We start from the raw sequence: 10,438 nt of genomic DNA, 5'->3' as shown, positions 1-10,438 counted from the left end.
TTTCCTCCTTAATTCAAGCCACGTGTTCAGATTTGAGTTTTAAATTCTCATTCCCTTATTTTGTAGGGAAATTCAGCACTCAACAACAGGTATATTTTTGAAAGAAACCTATATCATTTATAACTCATTAACTATCCTTCAAGAAAATTTCCTCCTTGATGACTAGGAATGCAAACTCTAAGTTTGTAGGGTACTGTAATCAAAAAAATCTCATTTGCCCCGTCAGATTCTGCAAGGTTATTTGTACATATATTCTCATGCTTGAGCAGATGGGGAAGATCTTTTTCCTGGAAAACATCCAAACAAACACAAAACTAAAACTGAGGGCAGGAATGAAGGGGGAATGCAGGTGTTCTTGGGGGTAATGTTGGCATCAGGCAATCGTTTTCTTAAACACTGGAGCTGGTGAAGTTGAAAAAGCACTTTTTCTGTGAAAAAAAACAAGAGAGTCATGTTTAGAGAAAGGCTTGCCAGAAACTGTGGCTTTCCCCTGGAGATGTCAAACAAGGAATACTGTGCCCACTGGTTTCCAGTTTAGTTTACTGAGCTGCTGGAATGAGTCACCCCAACTCTATCTGATAAGAAGTAATAGTGAAGAATAGGCATTTGTCTCAGGAAGGTCTCATAAATTTAGAATGGTCCCTGTTTTGACTACCCGGGAAAGGGAACCCCTTCAGTACAAGTTAAATCTACAAACCCTTGATATGCCTGACTCACCTTGACACTCTCATTAGTTTTTGTGTCCATTTGGCTCTAGGGTTCAAGCAGATAACTGACTTATTCTTCATCCAGGCTCTGGGGGAAAATAAATAAAAATAATAAAGCAGTCAGTCCTTCACTTAAGGAAAGAGTTGAGTATAAAAATAAAGATTCCCACGTGAAGTGAAATTGGAGGTAGGCAGTTTCGGATCTGGAGTAGGCGATTTGTAGCATGAGGTCTGATGAATAAGAAAAACCCCATTTGCGTGCTGGTATGTGTGAGCTGGTGGAACTGAAAATTAATTGACAGACTCTCATGTGTCAGAGGTTAGTATTGTGTTGAAAACCTTTACATGAACTGGAGATGGACCAAATAGCTGACTCCAAGGTTTGCTCACTCCTAAAGCTGTATCACGATATCTTTAAAATGTGTTTGTCCATTGAGCTTGGGAGAACAAAATAGACTATAGAAAACACTCTCTTGAAGACCTTTTATTTGAAGAAAAAATCTGATGAAATGTATTGTGGGAGAGGTTACAGAGCTGACTGCTCTGAGTGACATCTGCATTTGGTGGAACCATCAGTGAGCAAGGCTTTCAATGCTCTAAAAATTAGGCAACAACAAAAGCAGCAAGGATAATTATCAGCTGATATGGATCCAGCACTGAATATGTGCCAGCCACGATGCTCAGCAGTAACATGAATTATCTCAATTAATCTCACAAAAATCGTGTGCTAAAGGAAATACTATTTCCTCACCTTCAAAAGAGGAATTTGAAGCTTAGAGAGTTTAAATAATTTGTCCGAGATTGTACAACAAATGCATGATAAAGCAGGATTCAAATGAAGCTTGTCTGACTCCTGAACCCCCACTTTTAGCCACCATTCCACATGGGCATGATCTGAATGGTTACCAAGTGCCAGACACAGTGTTGAGTGTTTTACCTGCAGTGGAAGAAGTGAGGTCTCCCAGGTGACAGCAAACTGGGAGACTCTACTCTCTGTTGGGGTGACCTCAAACAAAACACAATTTCTTGATGTGTCTCTTAGTTTAGCTATAAAATGACAAACAGCAAGAATCCATCCATCTAGCGTTGAAACTCTACTCTTGTCATTGAAAAGTACAGAGTCAGAGGTCATAGAACTGTTGGGTTCTTGGGCAGAGCCTTCCAATTTGGCTCCTGAGTTCATGATAGAAAAACAGATTTCTGACCATGTGGACTTACAGTATTTTCACTCCTGACTGCTATGAGCTGCTCATAATTATTTGCAGCTTTTGCTTCTATATCTGGTTAAAATTCAGAAATGCAGACTCTGGTGAGAAGATAAGAAATCAGATTTTGGGGGGACTTCCCTGGTGGCACAGTGATTAGGAATCTGCCTGCCAATGCAGAGGACACAGATTCGAGCCCTGGTCCGGGAAGATGCCACATGCCGCGGGGCACCTAAGCCCGTGCGCCACAACTGCTGAGCCTGCGCTCTGGAGCCCGTGAGCCACAACTACTGAGCCCGCACGCCTAGAGCCCGTGCTCCACAACAAGAGAAGCCACTGCAAGGAGAATCCTGCGCACCGCAACGAAGAGTAGCGGCCCCTCGCCACAACTAGAGAAAGCCCGCGCGCATCAACGAAGACCCAACGCAGCCAAAAATAAATAAATTAAGAAGAAAAAGTATTTTTGTCACGTTAAAACAATTAAAGCTAAAGTAGAGAAAATTAGGGTGTATTACTTCCCCTGGTTGGAGGTGAGAGACTTGACTCATGACAGAGAAACTGGTAAAAATAAAGGAAGAAGTCTCTATTCTCTAGACAGCCAGAGGAACTGCTCCTAAACAGGTTATGGCTATACTTTGCATCTCCGAGTTTGAGGGCAATAATCATGGTTTAGTCTGAATTTTCACTGTCAAAGATAGTAGTGGAAGTGTAATGCCTTTTTAATGAAAAATTTCCGTACTTATTTTTTTTTAACATCTTTATTGGAATATAATTGCTTTAAAATGTTGTGTTAGCTTCTGCTGTATAACAAAGTGAATCAACTAGTCTGAGACCCAAAGCACTAACGTCAAAATGGGACAAACAAAAAGTGGCTGCTTTCAAATGTTTCGTAAGGCTAAAATAGCCAAGGGAAGAGCTGCTAATGAAAGCCAAGCTGGTAGTGCCCTGAGAAGGATGTTCTGTCTGTACTTCAAGGTTGCTGTGGGACACCTTGGTTTATTCAAGGTAGATCCAGGAAGAAGAAATCACAGTTCTAAGCAGCGATATGCAAAAGATCTACAAGCTCCCTTTAAAATATTCAGTGCAACAACCCAACTTTGTTGAGCCTCTCCTATTTGCCAGGTAAGGGATAAAGCATCAGGAATAGAGAAATGAATAATATCTGATCCCCGTCTATAAAGAACTTGTTTTCTGGTGCGAGTGAAAGAGCAAAACACACAAACCTGATTGTTTCAACACAATGATGTGGTACAATTGCAGCTAACAGTTGCTGAACATTTATTACGGTGCCTGGCACTATACTAGGGGCTTTACGTGGAGTGTGTAAAGTCTTATTAATGTGCCATGGAAAATGCCCTAATAAAGAAATCCACAGATTTCTCTGGGTGTACAGAAAAGGGAGGGTCACAGAAGAAAGGGGTTATACCATTCCAATAAAAGAAAATATCTATTAAATTTCTTGTAGCCACTACTACCCCCTTAGCCTAAGTCTTTAAACAGAGTTAGGGGTTCAAAGTTGATAGAACCTAAAGCGAAAGGACAGCTCCATACGATAGACATTCTGACCAAGGACTGCTGTGGGTACTTATTTTCTTGCTCTTCAACTTCTAGAGAACAAAGTGTCTGCTTCTGCTGACAATTGGAATTTGACAGATAAGAGAAGAGTCTTGGTTCTGTCCATTTCTAATGGTGTGACTCAGGGCAGTTAGTTAACCTCCCTAAGCTTCAGTTTCTGCATATGTAAAGGAGTGGTAACAATAGACAAACCTTAAAGGGCTCTTGAAGGAATAAAATCAGTGAATGTGCATAAAGCATGTACATTAGCTCAGGATCCCTGCAAAGTATGTACTTGACAAGTATTACTGATTCTCATTATTAGTTTGAGAATTAATTGCTAGCAACACTCAAAGTAAACCCCTTTGAGGAATCATACATTATTGTTTTATTGCAACTTACATGATTTCTGTGTTTGGACATCCATTCCCAGGGGGAAAGATTTGAAGCTTTCCAATGAGCAAAATGGAGACAAAGTTGAAGGTCTCTCGCATGCATTTACACTTTAAGTTTGTGTTATAGGTCTCCAGGACACCTATAAATACAGAATCAGTTATTTTAGTCCCTTTGGCATATAATTCATAACTAGAACTTAATCAGTAATCTTTCATACTGCACATCTGAAGATTTAAAAATTTCAAGTCGGTGTTTCCAGCCATATGCCTTTAGTTTGTGCATTTCTGTTCGTCTTGGCTTATTTTCAAACGTTTTCTGCCAAAACCTTAAAAATAAAATTAGCTTTTTAAAAACACAATACCTATTGAAATTTGTGATAGCATTATACTGGTACTCAGATGGTTGTCCATATAATAACATTTGAGAATGGCCATGGTGGGGACTGACAACTCAGTTATAATTAAGGCAACATAAAATTGACTGATCTTCACCCCCAACACATAAAAACCAAGGAAATGAACTAGTTTCCGAGTCCCTGGAGCATTAACAAGCTGTAACAGAGTTCTCCCTCTTATCATACTCCCCAGCCCACCAACCCTCCCTGTCTCTCCGAGGAAATACCACGATGATATTTTTTGTTTCTGTTTAATATGTTGGTCCTCCAACTCAGTTGCAAATCATTACCCAAAAAGAGCCAATCGTAAAAATTCGACTATTTGTTTTCCACAACAAAAGTTCTCAGTACTAGATACTTGTATAGGTAACCCCTCTCATGCATTTTAAGGAATTCTACCTTCTTTAACCCCAGTGCCTACCACTGTGCTCGACACAGAACTGCAAATAAAAGGGACCAGGCTCTCAAGGTGTCTGCGATTTAGCGGGGGGAAACAAGTGAACAAGAACTAAAATACCATAGAATGTTGTATTTCCCCCAAGGCCCAAACTGCATGAATGAGAACAGGGGACTTTACCAGGAGCAATGGAAAGGCTTCATGCAGGGAAAGAGGGATGAGGGTCTTGAAGAATGAAAATAACATGAAACGAAATAAAAATTGGGGAAAAAAATCCCCACATTTTAAGAACAAAAATTGGTCCTCTACCCTGAGCAGAGCGTGGCATCCTGTGCATGCATCAGATTCCTTCAGCTGTACAAAAATTTACCACTTCAATTAGATATTTACCTATTTACACAAAGAAAACCTCCCCGTTTAGACTTGGAAGTCTGCTTCTTGGCAGAAAGTGTGTATTTGAGTACCCCTGCTGTACATACAATGGTTCGTGTCAGAGCTGACCCTATAAAATTGTATCAGACGTTCCCTGCAGGAGACCAACAGGTTGAGGTGAATAATCTCTAAATCCTATAAAGTGTTTGGTCGGAAGGGGTAGTGAAAGGCAAAACGAAGAAGAGATACCTGGAGAGAATTAGTTACAGGCAGAGCTGCATCTGAAAAAGGCCAGGAATAGGCAAGCCGAGTGTAAGTCCCATGGACATTGGATCTCCAGTATCTCCCCCCTTCTCTGGATGACAATCTTAATAATACAGATGTTTCCAGCCTCTAAGAGTTAAATCCCTAAGTACCTTACTTTTAGAAATCTAGGAGCAGTTGAGCAGTTTTTTTCCCCCTTCATTCACATCTCCCCTCATTTTCTGATGGAAAAAAAAAAATTGAAACAGCTGAAGACCATTTCAGCTCAAAGCACAAATGACAACATAAGTGAAAGTTCTCACCATGGACTGGAGAGAGGCTGCAGGCCAGCAGCACAAGAAGCAGAGATCCCTGGGTGAACCTCATTCTGCGTCAAGGTGGAGTTCAGACTTTAGTTAGCTCTGGGTCTCAACTGTGAGTTCTCAGCACAGAGATTCCTATTTATTCAGACCAGTAAGGCCCTCCCACTGCCTTTGTCTCCAGGAGGTCAGCTGCATCATCGGTTTTAAAAGCCCCCAAATATTGCTGAGCTTGCTTTTTTAAAACTCCTCTTGCAAATTTTATGAATTTGCTTCAGAGCAATAGTAGTATGGTAAAGTATTTCTTGAAAATGTAGCCTATAAATGGCAGGGATGCTGCAGGAATTTGGGGGTGGGAGTGAGGGAAAGGGTTATCGGTTTGGAGGCTCCACAGCACTCTGTAGGATCACAGTCAGTGATTGTGGCTTTGATCGCTTCTCTCAGTGAAGGGTCAATGGGCTTTCTCCATGGCATTTGAATATATCCTCCAGGAAATCAGAGACCCTGTCGGGCACATCATTGTGTTCCTAGCAGCTGCAAGAGAGTCTAGCCTTTGGTAAGTGCTCAGTAAATATTTGCAGATCTAATTAATGGCTTCTTATATACAGATGCTATGCCGACTGTTTTTCTACCAGGCTTTCCCACATTATATTTCACTCTCGGAAATATATGATTACTTATGTAATCTCACCATCATGGGAATCCTGGAAGAGGGCAAGTATGTGCCCCCTCATTAATGTGGCTGTGTCTTGAAGGGAGGAAAGTAACAGCTTTGAGGAGGAGAATCTTTCTTGCTCTGGTATGCAAGTTATTGAACTTGAGAACCAGGTGTCAGTGGAGGGTGTCATTAGAATTTCATCAGATGCTGAACCTCAGATTTCAGTTTAATAAAGCACATGTGCAATTTGGTTTTAATCTGGCCAAATAGCCCATGGGCCCAATGAACCCACAGCCTTAACTCACTTGCTAGGAGCACTTCTTTTTCTTTTTTTAATGTCTAAATTGATTTAATTTTTAAATTATCTTGAGATGATGTTGGGTCTAACTTTTTTTCTAAACAACTTTATTGGAGTATAATTGCTTTACAATGGTGTGTTAGTTTCTGCTTTATAACAAAGTGAATCAGCTATACATATACATATATCCCCATATCTCCTCCCTCTTGCGTCTCCCTCCCACCCTCCCTATTCCACCCCTCTAGATGGTCACAAAGCACCAAGCTGATCTCCCTGTGCTATGCGACTGCTTCCCACTAGCTATCTTTCATTTGGTAGTATTTATATGTCCATGCCATTCTCTCATTTCGTCCCAGGTTACCCTTCCCCCTTCCCGTGTCCTGTGAACCTCCATACTGTTCTCCATAGTGGCTGTATCAATTTACATTTCCACCAACAGTGCAAGAGGGTTCCCTTTTCTCCACACCCTCTCCAGCATTTATTGTTTGTAGATTTTTTGATGATGGCCATTCTGACTGGTGTGAGGTGATACCTCATTGTAGTTTTGATTTGCATTTCTCTAATGATTAGTGACGTTGAGCATTATTTCATGTGTTTTCTGGCAATCTGTATATCTTTGATTAAAAAAAAAAGATGGACAATGGCTCATCTGTCCTAGAGCACCCCTGGGCTGCCCTAGGAGTGTACAGGTGTGGATGTGTGAACCCAGACCCATGGAGCCACTGAAAAATCAGAGGTTTGGTCTTCCTGGTGTGGCTTCCTAAATTAATTTGATTTTTGCTACTCAGTTAGCATTGTAGATGTTAGCATCTTAGATGCTCCAGAGTGTATGGGGTGGGGTTATGGTAATGTCATAATACCTTCGTAAGCCAAGCAGTCCTCCAATTGGCCTGAATGACTGCGGTGACCAGGAACTCCTCAGTCTTGAGGCAGCCCATTCCGTTGTTTGGGCAGTTCTGGTTAGAAAGTCCTTCTGTGCATGTGAAAGCCGCTTCCCTAATATTTCAGTCACTTTGTACTAATTCAACCCCTTATCACCATATAAAAACAATTGCTCTTTCATTGATAGTGCTTCAAATATTGGAAGATAGGGTGTGTGAGTTGGGCCCCCCAGGAAGCAGATGCTGAGATGGGTGTTGGAATAAAAGAAAATTTTTTTCTTTTTTTTTTTTTTTCTCTGAATCAAAGTAGGGAGGAGACAGGAGTGGGCCTGCCCACTGAGGAGAGCTTCAGAGTGCAATGCTGATCTGAGGGTCTGTGACAACTCAATGGGAGGTCCTGAGAAAAGACTGTCTGTTAGAGGAGCTCCACAGTGGGCAGAGATCCAGGCCCTACCATCCCTCCCTTCCCCCCACCGCCATGCCCAGTCACTGGCAGGGGCTTCTCAGAAGCATCATGGTCTCCGGTAGAAAGCTGAAACAGAGCCTGAGGGTGTTAACAGCTGGAGGATGTCAGCTAACTGCACTTCTCCCACCTGGCCAGCAAGTTATTTCTTTGAGGGAGATCTGAGCAGTGAACCTCCATGGCTGTTGTGCAGGGTTATAAACTAGAGGTTAAGGGCACAAACTGTGGAGTCACCCGGTCAATGACTTTGGACAGGTCACTTAATTTTTCTATGCCTCAGATTTACCAGTTTTCATATGGGGATAATACTAATTTTAAAGGATTTTTTTGGAGAATAAAATCATCTAGTACATGTAGAATTCTTGGCAGAGTGCGTGGCACGTAGAATGTGTTCAATAGATGGTCTGTCTGTCCATCCATCCATTCACCCATTCATCCATTATCAATAGATTTAACTTTTACTCTAAACCCCAAATGAACACATTTCACAGGTAAATATCCTAATCTATAACACAGTTTGAGGCTCTCTCACCGTCTTTTTTCCATCACTTATCTTCAAAAAGATAAATCACCATCTGGTTTATCTTTCTGAAACTTGTTCATCTTTTTCATTGTTTCTCCTAAATCACGACTGCCCCTGCTTCTGTCTCCCCCTACCTTCTCTGACTCACACACACACACACACACACACACACACACACTCGCATGCACACACATCTGAACATCACACTACCCCAAGTATGGCTTTGCCAATACAAACTAGAGGAAGCCCCTTAGAATAACATTATTCTGGTCACTTACATTGAGTTTTCAGGTAACAATTTCTTTTTCTTTTGATATGGTCATTTCTGACTATGTCTCATTCGTTTCACTTGTGCTCACTTGTGCAATTTGATCTTGGGACCCAAGTGTAGGAGTTTTACATTTGCCTCTGTTATAGGTACTGTATATCTCCTTGTCAGAAAAAAAATGAGTGACGCTGACAACAACAGGAAGAGAGTAGGAACAAAGATACCTGAAAGAGAACTCTGAATAAACTCAGCAAATTCCACAATTGGCTCTTGTTAAAAAAGAACTGCTGGGTCAAGGAGCTAATTCCAGAGCAATTCTAAAAGTGATTTTGTTCCTTTTTAATGTTCAGCGTTTAGGATTTAGCATATACTGACCAAAGAAACTTTATACCTGCCGGCGCCAAGATAGGATTGGAAAATGGGCAGCTCTGTGGTGGTCAGATGATTCTAGAAGTTTCAAGTCAGACTCTCCATGATCTCATTTACAATAGGGGTATACATTTCAAAAACTTTGAAGCCAAGAAGAAAAATGTTTTGAAACAATAGATTTAGGGCCCAAGTGGAAACATTTTATTTTTAAAAGAGTTTTTATATACAAATAAATAGTTTTACCTTTGTTTGGAAACATAAAAACATACAACTTGGTTTATATCAAACCTGCTTTTTTATGATCAGATATATAAAAACTTAGGGAAAATGAGAAAATGATGGGGTAGGTTTTTTTTCCCCCTGACTTTGGAATCAAACCAGATTTTCTCTTAGACCCAAGAAAAACTGGGTAGTTTTGAGTACCTTGGTACTCAAATTGTGGTCCATGGAATAGCATCATCAGCTTTATCTGAGAGCTTGTTAAAAGTGCAGAATCTCAGGTCCTGCATTTTAACAAGATTCCTAGGTGATTTAAATGCACCTTAAAGTCTGAGAAGAGCTGCCATGTATAGCTTGAGCCATGCTCATATTCAAATTGCCTTCAGAGAAAGGTTTGCACAAATCATCTCCTCGGGGATGCATCCCTTAGTGCAAGTGGACAGGACAAACTGCTAAATGCACAGCAGTGAAAGCAATAAGAAGGGAATTCTCTCTCAAGATATCAAAAAGTGCAATGTCACTAAAGCAGAGAGATGGTATAATTGACCAAAGTACCTACCAATCTAGCTAGTCAAAAGGCATTGAACAGAGGGTTCACGGCAGAGTTTAAAATGATTCAAGGGATAAAATTCTGATAATTTTTAAGTAGTTTGTAATATAATAGGAGACAAATGCCATTGTGACCAAATTGAGAACATTTTCTTTCATGCCATCTAAAAGCAACTCAACCAGAAAATAGAAACTTGCTCTATTCTGTTAACAAGTGTTTCAACTTGCTGAACAGCTGACATTTGCTTTAGCCTTTCAGCACAGCAGGAAAGTATTACAACCTAGTGGGTAAGAGCTCAGGTTCTGAAATCAGACTTGTCTGGGTTTGCAAACTCACTACAAGACTTACTTGCCTTGCACCATCCCCAAGGCTCAGTTCCTCCATGCCATTGGCACTGAAGATAAGTGGTGGTACCTTCTTGGAGAGTCCTATAGGGAACCTAACAGTGATGGGAAAGTGCTTTGCTCAGTGTTTGGGCAAATAGTAAGCACTCAATAAATGTTAAATTTTTTACCTTTGTGAAAACACAAAAAATTATTATTTATTTTAAATTTAATTTCTTTTATTGTGGTAAGAACACTTAATGTGAGATCTACCCTCTTAACAGTTTTTAAGCGTACA

General features: G+C 40.7%; 1 protein-coding gene across 1 annotated transcript; it reads right to left on the bottom strand.

Annotated features, from left to right (window-relative positions):
- Nucleotides 1–245: 245 nt before the first annotated feature.
- On the bottom strand, nucleotides 246–5,655 carry CXCL13 (C-X-C motif chemokine ligand 13). Its single transcript, XM_024754090.1, has 4 exons — nucleotides 5,592–5,655; nucleotides 3,869–4,001; nucleotides 718–795; nucleotides 246–428 (listed from the first exon to the last, which is right to left on the bottom strand). The coding sequence occupies exons 1-4, from the start codon at nucleotides 5,653–5,655 to the stop codon at nucleotides 374–376; spliced, it is 330 nt and encodes a 109-aa protein (XP_024609858.1). The 3' UTR covers nucleotides 246–373.
- Between the last annotated feature and the right edge of the window lie 4,783 nt (nucleotides 5,656–10,438).

The sequence above is a fragment of the Neophocaena asiaeorientalis genome, unplaced genomic scaffold, assembly GCF_003031525.2.
Source record: "Neophocaena asiaeorientalis asiaeorientalis breed wild unplaced genomic scaffold, Neophocaena_asiaeorientalis_V1.1 scaffold148, whole genome shotgun sequence".
NCBI classification, from domain to species: domain Eukaryota; kingdom Metazoa; phylum Chordata; class Mammalia; order Artiodactyla; family Phocoenidae; genus Neophocaena; species Neophocaena asiaeorientalis.
Note: the sequence above shows the minus strand (reverse complement) of the source record. Positions and strands in the feature narration are given on the sequence as shown.

Coding starts and splice junctions, on each gene's coding strand:
- CXCL13 (XM_024754090.1), bottom strand. CDS start 5,655: ATGAGGTTCACCCAGGGATCTCTGCTTCTTGTGCTGCTGGCCTGCAGC. Junction 4,002..5,591: donor CAGCCTCTCTCCAGTCCATG/GTGAGAACTTTC, acceptor CTGTATTTATAG/GTGTCCTGGAGACCTATAAC. Junction 796..3,868: donor TGTCCAAACACAGAAATCAT/GTAAGTTGCAAT, acceptor ATTTTCCCCCAG/AGCCTGGATGAAGAATAAGT.